Source organism: the organism of the source record quoted next, unplaced genomic scaffold (assembly GCF_019419815.1).
Source record: "Pyrus x bretschneideri cultivar Hongxiangsu unplaced genomic scaffold, Pyrus_bretschneideri_v1 Contig28, whole genome shotgun sequence".
In the NCBI taxonomy this organism is placed as follows: Eukaryota; Viridiplantae; Streptophyta; class Magnoliopsida; order Rosales; family Rosaceae; genus Pyrus; species Pyrus x bretschneideri.
Window position 1 is genome coordinate 1608980 of NW_025999590.1, and position 22874 is coordinate 1631853.

The 22874-nt window shown below is 38.3% G+C and overlaps 4 protein-coding genes across 11 annotated transcripts; 3 read left to right on the top strand and 1 right to left on the bottom strand.

Annotated features, from left to right (window-relative positions):
* Positions 1–1993: 1993 nt before the first annotated feature.
* Positions 1994–8203, top strand: LOC125479263 (serine/threonine-protein kinase EDR1-like). Its single transcript, XM_048588418.1, has 13 exons — positions 1994–2476; positions 2906–3346; positions 3551–3654; positions 4679–5673; positions 5747–5787; positions 6057–6125; positions 6235–6335; positions 6638–6716; positions 6803–6901; positions 7055–7123; positions 7254–7303; positions 7387–7563; positions 7655–8203. Exons 1-13 carry the CDS (start codon positions 2039–2041, stop codon positions 7755–7757), a joined length of 2766 nt encoding a protein of 921 aa, XP_048444375.1. The 5' UTR covers positions 1994–2038; the 3' UTR covers positions 7758–8203.
* Positions 8204–8792: 589 nt separating this feature from the next.
* Positions 8793–10778, top strand: LOC125479264 (uncharacterized protein ycf36). The gene is made up of 4 exons (XM_048588419.1): positions 8793–9383; positions 9506–9534; positions 9868–9924; positions 10400–10778. The coding sequence occupies exons 1-4, from the start codon at positions 8876–8878 to the stop codon at positions 10598–10600; spliced, it is 795 nt and encodes a 264-aa protein (XP_048444376.1). The 5' UTR covers positions 8793–8875; the 3' UTR covers positions 10601–10778.
* Positions 10779–12159: 1381 nt separating this feature from the next.
* Positions 12160–14418, top strand: LOC125479266 (protein REVERSION-TO-ETHYLENE SENSITIVITY1-like). Of its 5 annotated transcripts, XR_007259899.1 has the most exons (5): positions 12160–12379; positions 12920–13328; positions 13650–13924; positions 14042–14125; positions 14267–14418. XR_007259899.1 is itself a non-coding variant. In XM_048588425.1 (4 exons), the coding sequence occupies exons 2-4, from the start codon at positions 13020–13022 to the stop codon at positions 14070–14072; spliced, it is 615 nt and encodes a 204-aa protein (XP_048444382.1). In that variant the 5' UTR covers positions 12160–12379; positions 12920–13019; the 3' UTR covers positions 14073–14418. The 5 variants fall into 5 exon arrangements, 3 of the variants coding, with proteins under 3 accessions (XP_048444382.1, XP_048444381.1, XP_048444380.1); XM_048588425.1 differs by having other exon boundaries at positions 14042–14418; XR_007259898.1 differs by having other exon boundaries at positions 12162–12379; positions 13650–14125.
* LOC125479265 lies at positions 14353–16594 on the bottom strand. 4 transcript variants are annotated; one of them, XM_048588422.1, is made up of 7 exons: positions 16534–16594; positions 16154–16357; positions 15827–15923; positions 15090–15560; positions 14941–15017; positions 14716–14747; positions 14353–14655 (listed from the first exon to the last, which is right to left on the bottom strand). In XM_048588422.1, the coding sequence occupies exons 2-5, from the start codon at positions 16305–16307 to the stop codon at positions 14954–14956; spliced, it is 786 nt and encodes a 261-aa protein (XP_048444379.1). In that variant the 5' UTR covers positions 16308–16357; positions 16534–16594; the 3' UTR covers positions 14353–14655; positions 14716–14747; positions 14941–14953. The 4 variants fall into 4 exon arrangements, 3 of the variants coding, with proteins under 3 accessions (XP_048444379.1, XP_048444378.1, XP_048444377.1); XR_007259897.1 differs by having other exon boundaries at positions 14353–14747; positions 14888–15017; XM_048588421.1 differs by having other exon boundaries at positions 14353–14747.
* Positions 16595–22874: the final 6280 nt, after the last annotated feature.

Consider the following 22874-nt stretch of genomic DNA (forward strand, 5'->3'; position numbering starts at 1 on the left):
TAGACGTGCGTGTTGATAATGTGTGGTGACGGCAACCTCATCTGCGCCCTTAGGCGGTGGAGGAACAGGCAGCAGCCACCTCTTAAGTCCTCAGCGCAGACTGAGAAAGGAAAAGCCGACATTTACAACAATGTTACGAGTGTCGTAGAACTTGAATACATGTTTATATAACAAATCTCGAAAACAAAAATTAACTGAAAGTAGTCAAGAATAAACAAACAATCAATGGTAATCAACAAACGCGAGGCTGTGCGACGTATGCGTGCATGCAATCTGCCACTCCTTTAAGATCTTGATAAACTGATGTCAAAAGTGTTGGTAGTACATGCAAGCTCAATTGGCCCGTCAATCCTTGCATCGAACACATCCGGTTGCGATTTCTTGACGAGTTGTTGGAGAGTTGGATCCAAGAGAATATACATTGATGGAACTTGATATCGCTTCCTTTCACCACAAGAAATGTGAGCAAAAGAGTAGTTTTTCTGCATTTGAGATAAATTTTCACTATAATGAAGTTGAGCTGTATACCTGAAATATAATTTATGTTGTTGATATTAGATATCATGAGATATGATTGAATTACGTGTTGTCTTACACTTGGTTTAGCCTTGACAATACTAATCACATAAGTAGAGTGGGAGCTACCATATTAAATATCTTATCTACAATGTGAGAGAGATTATTAAACTTAAGTAAACACTAAAGCTCATCTAATATCTTATAATTGTTGAACAAATACTTTATAGTTGTCATATTCTCATTTTTAGGATGCATGTGTTACGTCTGTCAGCTTCTTAAACGCACAATATCTGACTTAACAAATACACAATAAACGCATGTTTTATCTTACACCTCCCTTTCAAACAAAAACTTTTTCATCTCCTTGCTTTTTTAATAGTCCATTTATAGAATAAGTCTCTTAATGAGGTCACTAATCACATAAGCAAGTGGGAGCTACCATATTAAATATCTCCTCTACAATGTGAGAGAGATTATTAAACTTAAGTAAACACTAAAGCTCATCTAATATCTTACAATAGTTGAACAAATACTTTGCAGTTGTTGTATTCTCATTTTTAGAACAAATACTTTACAGTTGTTGTATTCTTATTTTTAGTACGCATGTGTTACGTATGTCATCTTCTTAAACGCACAATATCTAACTCAATAAATACACGATAAACGCATGTTTTATCTTACACCTCCCTTTCAAACAAAAACTTTACACTCGTCGTATTTTCAGTATGCAATTCTGCATGTGTTACATCTGTCAAGTTTTGAATTATATGATATGTTGATCGTAAATACCGAGACCGCAAGACAAAAAAAAATAGCGGTGAGTCTCACTTTTCTTCTTTCTATGTTTTGTTTCACCTCTCCATTTAAACAAATACTTTACATTCTTCGTATTTTCATTCTCAGCATGCATGCGTTACGTGTCATCTTCTTAAACGCGTAATATCTGATCCATAAATACACAATAAACATAAAAGGAAAGATGTTTATCTTCTTACTGTCTTTATCAGTGATTGAAGAATGAACATATAAGATAGAATAAAGTCCACTTGCATAAATCAGTGCCATTTTTGGTCACAAAGAGCCATAAAAACACCGCCATAATAATCACAATCCCAACCGTTGGATGTCCAACATCTCCACATTCAAATATCATCGCACAAAATCAACGGTCAGGATCGAGTGAAGTCCATGGTAAGAAATTGTGCGTTTCACACTAGAGGGGAGAGTTCTTGACTTGGGGCTTAGGGAAAAAAAAAAAAATTAGTAGCAAAATTGTAGCAAAATTGTTAATTGGCTTCATGGGGTGAGCGGTTAATTTTTAACTCTCTGTTTCTCTCTCTCCTTCTCCTCTCTCTCTAAGTGGTGGTAGCTTGACGAAGAAGGGTGCGCAGGTAAAGCGAATCTGCTTTGTTTCCTAGTGGGCGTAGTTTAATCCAGTCGAGTCGACAGGGAGGAGAGAGGGAGAGAGAGAGAGAGAGAGAGGGGGGGGGGAGGATTTCGGAATTTCCATTGATGATCGATGTCGAAGATGAAGCACCTACTGAGAAAGCTTCACATCGGTGGCGGACTCAATGAGCACCAGAGACTCGCCGAGACCCGACCCGTGACGAGTCCGAACACGGATCTCAACCCGCTTGCTTCTTCTCCGGCCTCGTCCACGGGCTCCGCTACAATGGGGAGAATTGCCGCCGTCGAATCGGTGAGTGATCGGACGGCTGGGGGGGAGAGTGGTGTTAGCGGTAGCGGTAGCGGTAGCGGCGGGGGCGTGGATTTCAATTTCTTGGAGGAGGAGTTTCAGGTTCAGTTGGCCCTGGCGATCAGCGCTTCGGATCCCGATTCGCGCGATGACCCCGAGACGGCTCAGATCGACGCCGCTAAGCGGATTAGCCTCGGATGCTCGGCTTCTACTGTCACTGACACTCAAGCTCCCTGCGACATGCTCTCGCTTCGCTACTGGGTACGTTTTTCTCACAGAAATATTTCTAGGGTTCTTAATTTTCTCGCATTTAACGACTTAGCCTGTGCGAATTGGAATGAATTAGGTTTTCTGTGAACTTAGGATCTCAATTTCTATGCTTCTATGCTTTATCATTTTCTAGCTAGGGGGAGATGGTACTAGTGATTGATAGCTTGAATTGTGGAATGCTTTGTATTGCTTATGGTGACATTTTCGTAACAATTTCATGTTGAATCATTCTGTTATTTATGTAAGGTGGGTGCTTCTTGGTAGTTTCGTTACCTAATAATGTCGTAAGATTGGTAAATTCAGTTCAAGGATAACGGCTGGGTTCATATTGAAATTACTTTATGTTGCATATTGTTGTTTAGTATTGTCAATTGTAATGATTTTTAGGTTTTTAACTAATTGTATATCTATAACTTGCAGAGCCACAATATTGTAGATTATAATGAAAAGGTTGTCGATGGATTTTATGACGTGTATGGAATGACCACAAATTTGCTTAGACAAGGGAAGATGCCATTGTTGGTGGATCTTCGAGCTGTATCTGTTTCAGAGGATGTTGATTATGACGTCATATTAGTGAACCGTTTGGTTGATCCCGATCTGCAACAACTTGAGAAAAGAGCATATGCTGTATCTCTAGAGCCACAGATTTCTCAACATGGTGTCCTTTTAAGCGGTTTAATTCAGAAAATTGCTGACATTGTTGTTGATAGAATGGGTGGTCCAGTTGCTGATGCTGATGAAATTTTGAGAAGGTGGAAAGTGAGAAGGTATGAGTTACGGAGTTCGATGAAAACTATCATTCTTCCCCTCGGACTTGTTGATGTTGGACTTTCACGCCACAGGGCCCTGCTCTTTAAGGTTGTGGTGGTTTTCGTAACTTACTTTCTACATTATGCACCATGCAACTTACTAGCATCTTCATTGATTTTTCTCAAAATCTGACTCTCGTCCTATTGTTTTTCTATTGGAAAAAGTTGATGACATTACGGACAAGATTTGTGAAGTTTTCTTGTCCTTTTGGGGAATTTTTTTGTAGCTAATGTTTCGTATTTCTGGTTCTAGGTACTGGCTGATAAGATAAACCTTCCATGTATGCTGGTCAAAGGTAGCTACTACACTGGCACTGATGATGGCGCTGTAAATTTGATTAAAATTGATAGTGCAAGGTAGTGGCCTCCAGCTCAAAATTTCTCTTTTTATGCATAGTTTTCTGATAACTTTGGTGCATGTAAATTTTGTGATGTAGTTCCTTTTAGATGACAATTTTTATGCCTTATGCTTGCCACTGAATTGTTAGTTTTACATAACGTCATGCTTGGTCAATTGGGATTTCAAATAACAGTGTTGAAGTCCCTGGGGGTGTTTATGAGGGTTTCAGTTTATCAGGTGTGGTGGGGGGTGCCATGGGTAAGGAGAGCACCATAGGTGAGAGCTGCAAGCTCAATCTATATCAACTATCATTTTTTTAGAACAGCTCTTATTCTTATAATGGAAAATCTGGAGGCTTAATAGACAGATTACCTGTGTCTGATTCCGATATTGTAGGAGGCACTCTATTATCGTTCAAATTCTGTTAACACCAAGAGACCCAGACATATTTACTATTATCTAGGTTGTTTTTTATGTGACTTGCTTTGGTATGTGAATGAAGTATGAAAATCTATCCATACACGTTAGAGCTGTGTCCTTGCGTCCGAACATTCAATGGCTACTCTGGGGCTGCCCAACACCCAATGTATTTGTCCACAAACTGTAGGTGCTAGGCCGTTCCTATAAGACATAGGAACCAAATTAAAGTAGGACAATAAAATTCAACATACACCTTTTTTTCTCTTCTTGAAACTGCTGATGTTATTTCTGCAAGACATGTTGCTTAATGAAGTTTCTTGGAGGCTTGGATTAAAAGGAATTATGTTGTTTTTGCCCCCATGGAAAAGGTAAATTGATATGTCATTGCAATATATTCTCTGCAGTTCTTTTCATTTCGCATGCACCCCTCATTTTAAGCTGTTGGATTTGAATTTACTATCATGTTTAAGTAATGGATGTTAGAATTAAAGATGCATGCTCTTGTTTGTTGCTTTGCTCCTATAATTCCATGCACATTTTTCATCTTGCTAAGGTGAATTAGTGCAGGCCGTAATATGTCCTGAATTTTATGATGATTAATGGGTTTGTTACTCTGTGCAGTGAGTATATTATTGATCTGATGGGTGCACCTGGGACACTGATTCCTGCCGAGGTACCCACTAGTCAGCTCCCAAATTCTTTCTTTGCAATAAGGAGCTTTCAAGATGCCACCGAAATGCCCAAAGATGCATGTTTGGCTCAAGCTGAGGGCAGTGGAATGTTAGTAGTTCCTCCCAATCTTGACAGAGTTTCTAGAGCTGGCAGCTCACGGTCAGAAGAAGCATCATATACATGGGTTGAAACAAATGATGATAGAAGAATCATTGTTGACGAAAACCAAATGGATGGTTCTGGCAGTGTTATGGGAACTCCCTTCACATCACTTCCTAAATCATGTGAAAGTTCATCGGGTACAACTGAAAAAGCCACATCTGCACAAAAAAGGAAGGTGAAAAATGTATCAAAGTATGTCATCAGTGCAGCAAAGAACCCAGAGTTTGCACAAAAACTACATGCTGTCTTGTTGGAAAGTGGTGCATCACCTCCTGCAGATTTATTTTCAGATATGAATCCTCAATATCTGCATGAAGACAAGTTGCTTGGTCAAATGAATGCAGATGGGAAACTTGTAGATGATGGGATTCATAATTATTTGGTACAATTATTATCAGGCAATGAGCAATCCACTCAAACTTCTGCTGCAGTGGGCAACGCCAATTTTAATAACCTGCTGAAACAATCTTCTGTGGATTTTGCTGAGCAACGAAATGAATCAGAGACAAACAAGTTTTTGCCTCCCTCAGATACTGGTGGATTTAGTGAAACAACCCAGATTAGTGCTAAAAATTCGGATCCTGCTCTTGTTAATCCCCCAAAAATGAATTCAGAAGCTTTTAACGAGGATAAAGAATCAGTGAGTAAACCATTGGACGCATGCAATAGTGGCCTGTGTACTAGTTGTGATAATCACTACGAGAGGTACCCAGCACTGGGAGAAGTGGCAGAGTGGGAAATTCTATGGGAGGATCTTCAGATTGGTGAACGCATTGGCATTGGTAAGCATGCATCTTTTGGTTAAATTTGGTATATTGTGTAAAAATGGGTTCAATATAATTTGTGGTTTTGTAGGTTCCTATGGCGAGGTATACCATGCAGATTGGAATGGCACTGTAAGTATTCTTTCCAACACTAGCAATTATTTATCTTATATCTTCCCAGAGTTTCTTTGTATATATAATTTCTCTCAAACAGCGACATTTTGTCAATAATTCGTTGAGATGTCTGTACTTTGAAGTGTGATACTTTTCTGAACATCAATGCTTCATATGTTGGTTGTTCACGGCGTGAGACTTGTTTTTATAATTCTGGAATATGGTCTGCTATTGGGTCCAATTATTACAAATTGCTTCTTGGTCTGTGTTGACTTTTTGTATGACAGGAAGTAGCTGTGAAAAAATTTTTAGATCAAGATTTTTCTGGTGATGCATTAGTTCAGTTTAAATGTGAAGTAAGCGCCAATACTTAACTTTTATATATGATTTTATTAATGTATCATGAGCCTAAAATTCAAATACATTGGTTTTGTATTAATTGATTCTTGCTGTGTGTTCATGCAGGTAGAAATTATGTTGAGACTTAGACATCCCAATGTTGTCCTTTTTATGGGGGCAGTTACTCGCCCTCCACATTTTTCTATCCTGACGGAGTTTCTTCCCAGGTTTATTTCTTTATCACTTGTTTTCTTTCTTTCGTTTTATTTATTTATTTATTTATTATTATTTTTTTTTTATTTATCAGATTTTATATAATTCTGAAAGTTGAATGAATATGATGTAATTTGCATCATACAAAAATGTAAATACATGGATGTGCATGCGCGATGTAAATCTATAACTAGGCAACTAATAGGCCTTTCAAGCAACATATTCGTTTTACAAAGTAGACATCTACATTACAACCCTGTTCCATTATCTCATTCATCTCATTCTCGTCTTGTTACACAATTCACTTGGTGTACAGGGGGAGTTTATATAGATTGCTGCATCGTCCCAATTCTCAACTTGATGAAAGGAGGCGAATGCGAATGGCTCTTGATGTGGTAAAAACTTTTTTATTTCTTATTTTGCAGTTTTTCATTTCTGGTTTCCTTTTGATTCTTAATCAGAGCTCCGTAAAATTATGCAGGCCAAGGGAATGAATTACCTGCATACTAGCCATCCTACTGTTGTGCATCGAGACCTAAAGTCTCCAAACCTCCTTGTTGATAAGAATTGGAATGTGAAGGTCGACTCAATCCAAAACTTACATTCTTAAGTTATTCCTTGATAATGCTTTTTTGTTTTATTATTATTTTTTCCAACTTAGATTGATATCTCTATTGTTGGGAGAAAAATTGATTTGCTTTTTCTCAAATATATTGGTTATATTATGGTGCAGGTTTGTGACTTTGGGTTGTCGCGTACGAAGCACCATACTTATCTGTCATCTAAGTCTACCGCTGGAACGGTAATATTTGTTAGATGTGAATGTTCAAACAATATCTGTGCCCTCTCATACAATCCTACCCAGTTATAGTCTGTTATCTTTTAAATGGAACCCTTTTGTTTTATGTACTCATCACACTATTGGGTTGCAGCCGGAATGGATGGCACCGGAGGTTTTGAGGAATGAACCAGCGAATGAGAAGTAAGTTGCCGGAAGGTGGATGCATTTTGAATTATTTTTTTTTCTTTCTGGAGGTTTTCATAAGCTTTGCGTGTTGCTTGCAGGTGTGATGTGTACAGCTTCGGCGTTATCTTATGGGAACTGGCTACTTGCTGTATCCCATGGAAAGGTTTGAACCCGATGCAGGTTGTTGGAGCTGTTGGATTCCAAAACAGACGTCTTGAAATTCCAGAGGACATTGATCCAGTGGTTGCCGAGATAATAGGTGATTGTTGGCAAATGTAAGTTCTAGGATTCCATTGACTTGTACCATAACTGGGTTTGGCAACTCCTCCAACTTCAATTCCTTTTAATTACTACTTGGTTTTGCAGAGAGCCAAATCTACGGCCGTCATTCTCGCAACTCATGGTCCGCCTGCGACACCTTCAACGTTTTGTTGGAAGAACAAACTCTACAAATCAAATGACTGAATAACCCAAAACACAAAAAGCAAAAGAAAAAAAGCTGACCACCGTGTTAATAATCGGAAGTTGTTCCTTGTCTCGAAGAGCCAGGGCAGCAGCAGCGTAATTTTTTTCTCGATGCCGGATTCGGATGTGTTGGCTCAGTCAAAGTGGGAGCTCAGCACAACCAGTATACTGAACAGAGTGGGAAAATCCTCTTTGAATTTATACTGCAAAAGGGGCAGTTGGGGAGCTTCCCGTCGAAGATGTTCGATCAGTCTCTAGTAAAAAGTTGTAGGAAAGAAAAAAGGAAAAAAAAAAAAAAGGGAAAGAAAGAAACTAATAATTGTTAATTGTGTTAGTGTGGAGATCTCATTTGGGAAAATTGTAAGCATATGATCTCTGCATATGATATTGTGCAAAAAAGAAAGAAAAAAGTAAATACATTTGGAAGAAGAAGAAAGAATTTCTTGGGCACTAGTGTTGTTGATTATTTTCACTCTTGAAGTAAATTTTTTGAGATAATAATTAGAAGAGATTTTTCGATGTAATTGGAACATAGAGCAGCATGTAACATGTCATTACACAATTAGAAAGACATTACAAATAAAAAAAAATAAAAAAATCACTGAGAGGGTAAATGCTCTCAAAATAATGCTATTATTGCTGTCCGAAAAAGAGTTTTATTATCATAGCAATGTTCTAAAATAACACTTGAAATATGAAGTGATACTCTCATTATATTGGTATCATCTCAATACACAAATATGTTGTAGATATTATCGATTTGCTATTATTTTTCAAAGTACTATCCTACTCATATGTTAGAAGTACGTACTAACTTTGAGACTTAGAATACGTATAATTTGACCTTAATGTCTTGTGATAATGAATCGTTCATCTATTTTTTTCTTCCGCTTGATTGTCTTTACTTGCTTACAAGCTCACGCTACAAATATTGATGTCAATTTTTGCTATTGTGTTAGATAATTTATTTTTTAAGAATATTTCACTATAACAGTTCTAATTTTGGAAACTTCAACCAAGAAATAAAATATTATGAAAATATGAGTAAATTGGATTGAGATAGAGGGCACGAGTCCTAGTGGAACAGAACACAGTCAACAGAGAGAGAGAGAGATCGCCACCATGGCCTCTGCAGTTCTTCACATTTCTTTCCCTCCACCCCCAACGGCTCATTTCTTTCCCTCCACCCCCAACTTCCTCCGGCCAATAACTCCCGCCCAAAGACCCGAACTCCACCGCAGCCGCCGTCGATATAGAATTGCCAAGATACCCCTATCTTCATCTTTCAGAAGAGGAAGCAACAGCCCAGCAGAGGCAGGCTGCCCTGTTCCGCCGGAGCAGCAGCCGATAAACGAGTACCAGAATCTCTCTACCTCCTTCCCCTTCTCCTGGGCAGCCGGCGACCTAGTCGAGTACTGCTCTCGACTGATCGCAACCGGGTCCTCTTTCGCTCTCCTCGTCGGCCTCCCGGTCGCCTCCTTCGGCGCCCTGGGTGGGCCCCAATCGGACCCACTGAGGCAGTCCCTGTACGCGGTTTCAAGTGGGTTTTTGGTGGTCACTCTCGCCGTCGTGAGGATGTACCTGGGTTGGGCTTACGTCGGCAATAGACTGCTCAGCGCCACCGTTGAATGTAATTCCTCTGTTTCAATTGGGTTTAAAATTTTTATTATTTTATTGTTGCGAAAATTCAAATTCAAATTTTAATTTAATTAATTATTGTTTTTTAATACCCTTTTTGCTTTCTTGTTGCAGATGAAGAGACTGGATGGTATGATGGTCAGGTACATAACTTTAATTTAAGGTTTTATTTAATTGTAAGAATTCATTTGTGATAGCAGAGGAGATGAGCAAGTTGAATGGTTTAAAAGCAACGGAAAGGTTGCTCCTTTGTGAGTGAAAGGTTAGAGTCGTGGAAACAGCCTCTTTGCAAAACAAGGTAAGGCTAGCGATAGACGTTCCCCTACCATCGCAAAGCAGAGAGCCTTTTTACTTGGTTCGCCCATGTTATGTATCATCTTAGACTTAGACAAGGAATTTGTTTTGGAAGTTTGAAGTTTGGTATTGTAAAGGTATGGCCTCACTTACAGAGTTTTTTTTTCCTTTTTTCTAAGCAGATGTGGGTGAAGACTGCTGAAGTTTTGGCGCGGGATCGGCTACTCGGTTCATTTTCTGTGAGTGATTGATATCGAACAGATAGTGTAATTTCATTGTTTTGCAGTTGGATGCTAAGATCCTTGTCAATTATATGAAATTAGGGGAGAATTTTGAATGTTTCTGTGTCTGTCCAAGTGAAAGGCTCATGAACTCTGAAGTGATCATATTCGAAAGAGAATAAAGATCATAACTTGTAGGGCTCGTAGGTCGTTCGACTTGGACCGGACCATTTCAATCAAAATTGGACTAATGTCATCACTGTTTGGTGAACTTACAAGTCTCTCGAGAGGGTGGAACATGGTACCAAATGTGCCCGTAGTTCTCATTCAACTCGCGAAATGGCTTGTCAAGTCATCAATTTTTTCGCATCCTTTCGAAAAGAAATGGACTGGCTAGTTCTTTTCAGCAAGTAAAATGATTGGGATAGTTGTTTTGGATTGCAGAGCGATCGATTATTGCCACTTACGCAGTTGCCTTGATTTTGTTCAACAGGTTAAGCCAGTGCTGAGCAGATTAAAGACTACACTCGTATTTCTTGCGGCGTCTATACTTTCATGTGTTCTTCTCCTCGTTTCCCTTGACGGAGGCCAAATTGAAGAAGCCGGGAATAGGGTTATACCCGGAGTTTACAATGATGATTCTGCGAGATCGTTCGAGCCTGACGCCTTTTGCGGTGAACCTGGTCTTCCCTAATTCTCAGTCACTGAAAAACTGCAGTGCGAAAAACGCAACATGTCTATATGTATATATACTGTCTATGCAAGGATGTAGAATTAATCCCCTTGCTGTACATAGTAATGATATAAATTGTAAATCTTTGACACATATCAAAATGTCCTGTTAAAATCACAAAGAGAAGTTTTTATGTACATTTCAAATTCTGATTTGTCTGCTAAAACGAAAGACTTCTTACATGTAAGTAGCGAAATATTTTCAACGAGAGCAGTTCGATGAGTCCATGACCATCTCGCTGAACCCCATAGGCACTCAAAGGTGTCTACATGGAGGACTTCATCATTCTGGACTCTGGACACATGTATATGGCCCATAATATGGTATTTGTGTGGTCAGATCATTATCTGATTCAGTCGTCCGTACTCAAGAATTTCTAAAATATGTGGATTAGAGATTCTCTTATAAATCCAAAGGACCGTGTCTAGTGCTAATTCTTGATAAATATGATGAACCAAAACTATGTCATGTCATAACTTAACGAAAAACGTGACGAAAAACACAATAGTTTCTAGTTTCTGGTTTCTAGTGTCGGTGCCAACCTCAATGTCGATGGTTACAAATCACCAATCCCAGAGCATCGCCCTCCCAGCCAGCCTGCCTCAATGCTCTCAAAACACAATAGTCAAAATTGTACGGCCAATGATGGTGGTGGTGCTCGAGTTGTTGCATCATGCAATAATGAAGTGCCATGCATTGTCTTCCAAAAGTTGATCAGAATAATACAACATCGACTATATGACCATCACATTCTTCAAATAAAGTTGGGGTTCGGATGGAGTCGATAACAGGGCTGGTCTGAGGAGAGATGGTGAGGGAGACCTCAAGATAAAGTACAACAAAACGATATTGGCAAGATACAAGAAAATCAATAAATATCAATGATATTTATCCGATTCACTACATAATTTGTCTGAAATCATTACATATTCCAAACTTGTTTTTTTTATTTTTTGAGAAATTTCAACTAAATATGAATGAATTGATATAACTATCCAGTGCGAATTTTCATAATTTCCCAATGAAGACAATCGTCATTTTTCATAAATTTACATGTTGATATTTTTACCTATATCAATATTTTAGACACTGAACACAGCAAGTAATATTACCATGAAATAAAATCCTTTATGACGAGCTTTGGCCGGGTCTAGATTAATGAAGAAGTAGGTTGCAGTCAACAGACTTGAACAGCAAACAAACGACACCCTTTCTACCAAGCGACGTCGCGACGGAGTGAGAGAAGAAGATTAGAAAAAAAGGACTGGAATCACCTCCGGATCCCAGCTTGCGGCGCCAGCTGACCGCAGCATCCCATCCTTCCATTTTTGATCATGTGATGAAGAATAATGAAAAAAAATTCACGCAAACCAAGGTAAGATGAAAATGAAAGATTAAGATGTTGTGGTCAGTCGGCTCCGCAGTTAGGATCCGACGAGGATCCGGATTCTAATAAAAAAAAGACATGGTAAAGAGGCAAGAGAGTATTAAATGAATGAGAAGGTCATGGGGCCCACCCAGGGGGCATGAATCTCGGAGAGGTTCATGCACCTGCCTCTGCCTCTGCCTCCTTCCTCCTTCCTTTCCAAAACAAGAAAAATAAAGTCCATAAACAAATATTAATTAATTAAACAAATCAAAAAATTCCTCCATTTATTCAGGTTGTTCTTTCTTCTCAAAACTTCAACTTTGTTCCCTCACCGACTTCAGTTTCTGCCCGGCTATCGAAATCCTCTGCAGGTCAGTTGGCATACAAATATTTGCTTAAAGCTCCAACCTTTGTCGACCCAAAAGCATTTTGTGTGGTTTGGATCGTGTTTTCTTTCAATGTTTCGGTAGATTTTATGGAAAACTCAATTGGGTATTTGTCTGTTTAGCAAATTCCCAGCTTAAAGTTGCATTCTTGGAAGCTGATATTTCAATTTTTTGAGCTAAACTTAAGCAGTTAGGTGCTTTTTTGGGCTGCAATATATATGTTGTAGGAAGTAGAAGATCAAAACTATTGGCAGGTGTAAGTTAGGCCGGTTGGCGCCCGCCCCTTGCATCCAAATGAGAATTCCCCTCTCGCTTAAATTAGAGTAGTTTAGAATATAATATCGTATTGTTAAAAAGAAAAGAAAAGAAAAAATGATCAAACCATTGAAGTTAACAATGTTCTTAATAATCCCACATAATCTTTAATCTTTTGTGCCTAGTACTTTCCAAGTTTTAGTTTGTGCATCCTAGATTGGATAATGTTTATGTTGTCCTGAAGGTGCCTTTGTTTTCGTTTACCGGCAGATTGAACTGATGTGCTAATTGTATTCGGAGACGGAATCAGTATTCTGAAGGTGTAGTTTGACATTTGGGATGCTTTGAAAGAAAAGATTGAACAAAGTTTATGCGGCACTTTAGATTTCGTATGATGGAGCTGAAAGAAGCGTATGACATGGAGCATTTGACCTCTACGCAGAATATTGAGCATGAGCTGTGGCCTCTCACTGAAATTGATCCGAAGAAAGCAAAGTTTCCCTGCTGTATAGTTTGGACTCCGCTTCCGGTAGTCTCCTGGTTGGCACCATTCATCGGACATGTTGGCATTTGCAGGGAGGATGGAGCTATTTTAGATTTCTCTGGTTCCAATTTTGTGAATGTTGATGACTTTGCATTTGGTGCCGTAGCCAGATATCTCCAAATTGACCGAAAACAGGTAATGTGCCGTGTTGTTCTCCTTCCTCCTGGCTCCCTTAATTCTTGTGAGCTTACGGTCGCACTCTTAAGTTTATTCGTTAGTTTGGTCTTAACTTGTTTGCGGTAAGTATTTTAGTGCATCTCTTGTCGATTGTCTGTCAATCGATGCGTGAAGAACAATGCTTTTGAGGTCGCAAGACGCATTTATAGGAACGCTTTATATCGATTTGTTTCACTTTAAACTTCAATTTTTTGTGCCCTTTCCCAGCTAGATGAACAAACAGTTACAAGATGTAGGCGAATTTTGTTTTCTTACCGTGTTTTTGGTTGGTGCGTACAGTGTTGCTTTGCCGCAAATCTGGGTAGCCACACTTGCAAGCATGGGTACAAGCATTCAGAGTTTGGGACTGCATTAACATGGGATGATGCCTTGCAGTCAAGTTCGCGGTACTTTGAACACAAAACCTACAACCTCTTCACTTGCAACTGCCATTCATTTGTAGCCAACTGTCTCAATCGGCTCTGCTATGGCGGATCAATGAGTTGGAACATGATCAACGTGGCAGGCTTAGTACTGCTCAAGGGGCATTGGGTTGATGCCACGTCCGTCTTGAGGTCATTCCTCCCTTTTGTATTGGTGCTCGCTCTTGGTGTTGCCATGGTTGGATGGCCATTCGTTGTTGCGCTTTTCTCCTTCTCACTCCTCCTTCTGGTGTGGTTTATACTGGGCAGTTATTGTTTCAAGACCTTGCTGGAGTGCTAGTTCCTACTATCACAATGTCGAAAAGTTTAAGAGAGTAAGCAGGATGTTATGGGGTAATTTTCCTCTTCATGTCTCTAGTTCCTGATGCAATTTTGCTAAATGTTTTTTTTTTGTGAATAACGCTTCTGATGTCAACTGGGTCGATTTATACAATTGTAGATGAATGATTTAGAAAGCTTATCTACTTTGTGCAGTCTGTGACATGCTCGCATTATGATTTCCGAACGAGTCAGGGAAACCCATGTTTGGGGAGTGTTAGGTTCTTTTTATGGACTTTCGGTTATGGAAAACAATGTATTTGTTGCAGTTCTGCTTCAAATCAATAAAACTCTCTAATTTTACGTCACATACATCATCGTGCCCCTTTTGCTGTGGGGCGATCGAAACATCATCCAGTTTTAGGTCACATACAGACTAGTCTTGTTACATGCAGAGTCCGGTAAGGCAAGGCGCAGTTAAGAGTTGCTTTGAATAACACTGTGGCAGCATTTGAGACGAGCAACGGCAAGCTCTGACCCTCCGGTTTATCTTCCGTGCTTATGTGAAGAAACTCATGCACCGTCTGGTATGCCTTCTCTGCTCTTTATCTCATGCTCCGTACTTGGGGGCCTTCCAGAGCTTAAAGGCCACTTCGTGCAGAAACCTATCTGCCGGTATTACAAGATTTCCACCACGCTGCCCGGAAAAGAACAAGTTTCAGAATTCATTTGTAAAAGTGCACTAAGCCATTCTAGTTAAGTGAAAGCCGAAATCTTTGAACTCGACGTGAGAATATAACCGGACAATCGAAGGCTAGTTATCAGTAAATCCCTTACGAAATCCAGCATTGTCATGCAGTAGACTCAACATCTGATAAGCTAAACAGTACCTCCTTGAAGTCTTTAAACGAGAATGTCTCGGCCATGTTCTTGCGGGTTACGGCATATTGCCGCTGAGCAATGGTCCCTGTTCACACAAAGAATGCTGGAGTTATAAGGTATATCGAATGGAGCAAGAAACCACTAAGTCTTCACTCACCTAACATCCTCCCGAGGATTCTCTCCTTTCACGGTGTAACTTTGACGAGGAACGATCTTCGAAAGTTTAGAGTTTTCATCATCTCTTCTAATCGAGACTGACAAGTTGGTATCTTCGTTTTCTGAGACCTTCCCAAAGCTCAACACAACAGACAAGTGTAAGCGGGAACTGACCTCAGATCCAGGCTGGTCTATTTGTGATATACCACCAACCAAAGCATTGAGATATTCCACCTCACCAGCCCCAACATGAACAAAAACCAATTCATACTGACTCGACTCCGCTGCCTTCCCTTCTTGAAATCCAAGCAGCTTAAGTAATTTAGATGCCCCGAAATCAACTGGCTGTTCAGCACCGGCTGGACTGTTTTTAAGAAAACCGTCAATTTGGAACATGCTGAGACCAAGTTTGGTACCAAAAGATTTCAAACTTGAATTATTTGTAAATATAGCAGCTTTCATCCCCATGAACCTGAAGCATTATAAAAGACACAACTTATTAACTATTTGACATTGGGTTATCGAAAGTTAATGACTTTTTGCAACAATCCAAAGGGACGACCCCAAGCCAACAAGGTTCCCTGCTTTGCGAGGGTCAAGGGGAATGTCTGTCGTACGCAACCTTATTTTTGATCTGCAAAGAGGCTATTTCCACAACTTGATCCCATGATATTTCAGTCACAAAAGAGCAACATTTCCGTTGCGCCAGGGTTTTCGAAACATCCGAAATTGTAGTACCTTTCTGATATGGGAATCACGGATTTCTTCCCTCTTTCTTCTTCATACGCATCCAACAGCACTGCAAACTCTCTAACTATTCTCTCATCCTCGCTTTCTGCAATCTAAACTCAAGTAAATCCCAATGCTGAAAAAGCAGTAAAAAGCATGCCAAAATAACAAACTTGATTAAACCCACAAAAGCAAAGCTAAAATCCATGATTATCTACGTTTTTAATTAGTTTTTTTTAATAAGAAATCAATTGGGATTATTCCTTAATAGTGACAATTACTGTATCTATTGTTCAAAGGTAAGAATGTGCACAAAAAGAGATGGAGATTGAAAACCTGAGGGAGGGGCAATGGGGAGGCTCAAGAATCCACATGAAGCTTTGGAAGCGAGAGAGTGGAGATGGGTATATGACGGGTCGACGAACCGGGCCAACCCATCTCCGTACAGAACCAGAGCTCGGCTGGGTTTGTCTGCCATTGCTGTATCCATGAGAGGAAGATGAAAGATGCGATTTTTGGGAAAGCGTAGGAGTCTGATTCCTGAATTATGAAATATGAAGAGTAAATCATAAAGTGGTGTTTCAACTTTAACTGAATTAAAATAATAGTTTCTCAATTAAAATTTCATTAACATTGGTTTCTTAATTTATCAAAACATACAACTATGGTCATTTTTGTCAATTCCTTTAGAACTTTTGTCAAAATGAGTTACGTACCTGTTGACCCTAAAAATTACAAAGTCTACGTGGCACGTAGGCCAAGTAACTAATAAACTAACTACGTCATTCGGTCGATGCGGGGCATGCCAACTCGTTGGTCGAGCTCGGTCGAGGAGTAAAATTTGTTGATGTTGTGTTGAGCACGCTGCTGACTTCTTATTCTTGCGATTGCGGCCGAGGAAGGAACACGTCTCAACCTTCGGATTCTCGAACCTGAAGACAAAGCTACTAGTTCTGCGAAGTTCACGAATTGTCGGCGCCTGGTTCGGTCACAGTGATTACATTCGTAAGAGTATAAACACGTCGAACAAGCTCCAAACTATACGGACACATGTACTCAAAAGAGATTTATGTCTTGATGGTAAACGTGGTTCGGCCGTCAGAATGCCAAACTCTGAAACTCACCTGTGAGTATCCAATCATAAAATCATTCGGCGTTCAATGCGCCAAATATAGTAACTTGTGACACCTTACTTCGTCGAGAACGCTAATAAGATGACATCTACCGATAAGGATTCAGAAACCCTTCTCGACCGAGACTTAGATAGGTAACCAGTCGGCATCGACGCAGTGCTGTTAATCTAAACTGAAGGTGTTCCCCAGTTGCCTTCATAGTGCTGTTTATCCAAACTAATGTCTTGGCGGAAAAAGAAAATAAAAAAAATCTCAAGATGTTTGAGAGGTTTGCGCAGGGCAATTTGTTTGTTGAATTGGAAAGGGCCTCCATGTTGCATGACCTCTTGTATTTATAATGTTTGTGTCTGCTCGCAGCCTGATGGTATTTGTAGAATTCAATTGTAACTCAAACTCTTGGAAGGGAGACTGATCCGCGTGTCATCTATCCGAGCCTATCTGCGCTTATCACATCACCACCAAAATCCTATCCCATATAGGCTTCTTATCAAAATTTCATCTCATGCATGCATCTCATCAGACCATCTTGAACAATTCCGAGCCACGTGCATAACAACATTTATCCATCATCATTATCACCCACTTTTAAATGAATAATAATAACCAAAAAAACCCAATCCTATCAACAACTTTCAAGCGACCTTGGGCAAACAAACAATATTAACCAAAATGATAATGATTATAGCATGCCACGTGCTGCTAATCATTCCCAAAATGCTGATCTTTATCCCTTAGTTCCTAAAACTTCCCAAGTGGAACCAATCAGTATGGCCACATACCACGTATCCAAAATTACTTTGAATTGCACTGTTTTTGGGTTAAAGATTCTTTGTTCGCATCCAACTCATCTCGTTTTTTCCCATCCGATGATCTAGAATTATACTCAACCAATGGCCTTGATTTCATGGGCCAATGGTGTAATTTTAGGTCCAAACAGTACCATGCACATGAAACTGAATTAAGGGGCAAATATAGTAAATCAAATAAGAAAAATTGTATCAATAGTCTTTTAACTTTAATCCAACTGGAGAAATAGTCCCTTAATTTTAATTTAATTTGAGTAATGGTCCCTCAACTTTAACCCAATTGTAGCAATGGTCCTTCCAACATAACTCATTTTGACAAAGTTGAAGAAAATAACTATAGCTACACGTTTTGTTGAGTTGAGAGACCATTGCTTCAATTTAATTAAAATTTAGAAATTATTGCTATAATTACTCAAATATGAATGAATGGGAGGAGAATATTTTGCTTGTGGTTAGGGGTGGGCATAAAAACCGTCAAAACACAAAACCACATCGAACTGTATGGAAAAAACCGAAAAGAATCACATTGACCGAAAAAGTTAGCTTTGAGTCAAAAATTGAACTGGACCGATTCAAACCAATTTCGATTTCGATTTTGAAGGAACAAGAACTGGTCGAAATCAAACCGAACCAGTTTATTATTAATAAGTTAATTAGTTAATTATACATACACACACACACACACACACACGTGTCATGGTATAATAGGTTAAAAATTAGGGCTCACCCACCCTCAAATGTTTTTGCTTCTTGTTGTTGTTGCTGCTGCCAATATCAGGGGACCAATATAGGAAACCGATGCTGCTTAAGTTCTTGATTTTTTTTGTTTGCTGACCGACCAATGCATATTTCTTTTAAATTAAGGTTCTAAAAAACGCTAGGAGCTAGTCGGGTGGCGAACTGAAGCCTAGCGCCTTTGGCAGGGTCTAGGCGGGTGACTAGGCAGATTTAAGTAAATTCATTATATTTTGTATAAAGAAGTGTTTGTTTATATTTAATATATAATTTCATCATAAACTACAAAATAAAATAACATATGTATTATGAAGTATTAGAACATAATGAAAACATAGGGAACAAACATATACTGTGTGCTCATTTAAGTATTCAACAAATCTCTTACAATTTATTGAAAAAAATTAAATGCAAATTGAAAGTTATTTATTTTCTGTCTAAGTGAGTCACAACGTAGGTAAGTGCCTAGGTGGGTCTGGACAGACTAGGCGGTCTAGTCGAGCGCCTCAACTAGTCTAGACGCCATTTCTTAATTTTCAAACGCCTAGGCATTAATCGGGACGGTGGCCAACTGCCGAGCTCATAGGCGGAGATTTTTAGAACAGTGTTAATTGTCTCTTTTTGTTAACTTGGTGCCACTACCAAAGACATTTGCATTAAAAATTATTTGTGTTGTATGTAACTTTATATAATCATTTTAGAAGACATATGTGAATGCATGATGATTTGGTGTTTGAATAATTTAGTATTCGGAACGGTAAACCGGCAAGAATTGAATTGGAACCGGTATAGACTGAACCATACGATTCTAGTAATAAATTTAAGCGGAACCGCATTGAATCGAATCATTGATATTTTTCGATTTCGATTCCAGTTTAGGGGTGGAACCTCACCGTGCCCACTTCTACTCATGGCGTGATTTGGAGGTGGTAGTAGCAAAATCCAGATGCCTCTCAAGGAGAGATAATGGTAAAAATGCTACCTTTGTTCAAAAATAAAAAGCTTCAGTCGAGGTAACTTTTAGTTGACATTGTGTTAGTAACAGTTTATCACATTTTTTTGCCATTGTCAATCACGGGCTTGTTTGGAAGTGTTTTTAAAACAACTAAAAACACTTCTACATAAAATATTGGGTTTCAAAAGTACCTTAATTTCTTTTTAGGATTCACATGCGTTTTTACTCGGTGATAGTTCTAAAAACATTTTCATTAAAAACCCTCTCAATTATTTTGAGACCACTTTCAAACAAGCCCTACAACTGTTTGAACCAACTGTTTGAACAAAACCCAAAAATTGCATTTACCTTGCTGATACTGTAATCAAACCTCTGAATGGCTTGTACTGAGTTGGACTATTCTATTGCCCATTAATTTTACCGTAAAACTTAAGGGCCTATTTGGTATCCTATTTGAAATTTTTTATCATTTCTCAAAATATTTCTTAAGAACATTTCTTAAAAACAATTTTTTTTAGGACTAAAAAACTTGATAGGTTTGCGATTTAAAGATTTTAAATCTTACGACTTAAACTAGACAAAGAAATCCAAAAAGAAGGGGTCATAGGAGAGGGAGAAAGAGGAGAGATAAGGAAAAAAAGTAAGAAATGATGGAAGGAAAGAGAAAGAAGAGAGAGAGGATAACGAGATAGTGACGAAGATGAGTGAGAAAAAGAACCGAGAGAATGAAGAGAGCAGATTGGAGAAGAGAGGAAAAAGGTAAAAATAAAAAATAAAAAATAAAAATAAAAAAGGAGAGAGAGAAAGAATAAAAGAGAGAGAGATTTGGAGTGAGAGGGGATGATGAAGAGAAAAGAAATGAGTGAATTTAAATTTAAAACCTCTAAAACCTACAGGAATGAATAGTAGGGAAAATGTGAATATGATGCAAACAGTAAATGCACCAAAGTTGGAAGAGGTCCCACGTTCCAACACCCCTCCTCCCCCTAACTTTCTTGACTTACCCTTTGAGAAACAAGTACTAGAAAACTACTTAGTACAAAAAACATCATTATTTTTTTTAGTACAAGTACAAAAAACATTATTAAATGTATAGGGTATAAACTATGCTATCAATTAATTTAATTTACAAGACCAAGTCTCATGCTAATTAATCTGTTTAATTAGGTTGTGACTGATATTTAACACTTATGTAGGTCAAGAGAAATCAATCAATGCAGTTATTAAAGTCGGCACACTAAGAGCCAAAAGATGAAGACGATCCATGTTGACAGTGAACACCTTCAAGTCTTCCACTAGGACACTTCCGAGAAAAAGCCTAGCACAATCGAGTTGAGCTACAAGGGCCAAGGTTGAACACAATAGGAGTGAGACAAAACTCTAGCACAAATTCCACTAGGATTTGAAGCATTGGCCATGGTGCCATAGGTATTCAGACATCCAATGCCTATGTAGGATATCCACGCACCTATTTGTACTTCTTCCACATCACTATTAATTTTTAATCGTCAGATCAAATGAACTGAAGAATATCAAATGAAAAATATTAACAAGAGTGTGGGAATTAAAAATGAGTGTATGAATCCTTTATTATGAAAGCCAAAGGAAAATTGAAATTCTAAAAGCGAGAAATGCTAAGGAGACTCTTGTAAAAGCGGGTTTATAAGCTCACTGCCACCTCATGTTTTGACACAATTTTTTATAATGTTGACATAGAAATTGACGTTGAATTGTGAGGTGACAGAGTATCAATGGACTTTCCATACATTCTTCATTGATATTTTCTCATCCCCTCCAATTGTCATACATTCTGCAACTACGAAACAATTAATATTAACCTATCAATCCACTTCACTCACACTGTATCGACACATTGACTCATTACACAAGGTTTCATGCTTTTTCAAATAGCATTTTCTTACAAGAAGATTTGAACTCTGAAAATATACTATTTAGATAATATTTTTGTACAACAATACATTTACATTAAGATGATAGATAAATATAATGGTTGTGAACTCGTCATTCCGATATTTAAACCTAATACTTCTCACTTTCAAGTAAAAAAAATATCATTAGACCGGAGAGTGCCCAATTTTAATTTATAACTGCATTTTATAAAATTCGGCACCCTAAGGGCCGAACAATATATTGGCAATCAATCTAATTTTTAGTTTTTCATGATTAGCTTTTCACAATTTTCTTCATCTAGGGGGTTTAGGAGAGCAAGACTCCAACCATCTCTTTAGAATCTCTCTTTCCACAAAAGGTTTAAAAATTCCAAAGAGTACAGAGTAAACACTATAACACTGTATCAATCAAACTCATTTATATTTGTCGGGAAGACAATGTTGTTCCAAGCAGAAGAAAAAAGAATATTGTATTTTTATTTTCTTACACACCTATTTTTATATTGTTCATTATTTTTGTCTAATCATTTATTTTAATAGTCAAATATAAAATAAAATATGTGAAAAGCTAAAAATGACGTGTGATAATTAGCTTCCCAAGCAAAATTGTGATTCAAGGCTGCAGTGGAACAAGGGAACAGATTTTTCATGTTGGGAGCTTGAAAAGACTATTGAGATTGAATAAGGTTTAAAAAAAAATTTGTGTTGTAAAAGTTATGGGTGAATGCTCACATACTTTTGACAAAAGATGAGAAGACTTTAGAATAGTGATCATGTTGTTGTTGTGGGAAGTTTTCAAAGAAAACTCATTTCACTTTTGTAAGTTTTCATGGAAGTGGCTCTATTTAAAGAGCATTCCGCGTGTGATCACAACACACTGCAAAAGAAAAAAACTGAAAACAATAATATCAGTATCTCTCACTTCCTTTTTTTACGTGCAATCCTTTTGTGTTATAGTTAAGAAACTAAACAGTGTGATATTTTGCACCCACTTCGCTTACGTCCTTATCAAAAGTTCTCTCTCTAACTTTTGCCTATTTATAACACGTTATCAGCACAAGTTTGTTAAATTGTGGTATAATTGCCCATCCTGCTCTGCATATTTAAATTTTCCTGTTGCTTGAGTGGGACAGTATAATCGCCTATCCTATGCTATTTTGTTTCAATAAAAGTGGTGCGGTACAATCTTCATCCTCATTAAGCATGTAAATCTTGAGCCTGAAATTTCAAGTGCTTATCATTTTGGTTTGAAGATCAAAATGAAAAATTTGTAAGAACTAAAGCTCTAACACTACATTCCTCCAAAATACATATTATTGCAAATTCTACCACATCTCATTTTTCTTTCAGAAAAGAAAATGGCGAACTTGGCAAAGCTTGGTTTTGTTGCCCTGGACATTACTAGGAATAATTACCTGACCTGGGTAGTGGATACCAAAATCCATCTAGAGGCAGAGAATCTTGAAGAAACCATTAAGGAAAAAAACAGTGTATCATCTCAAGATCGGACGAGTGCCC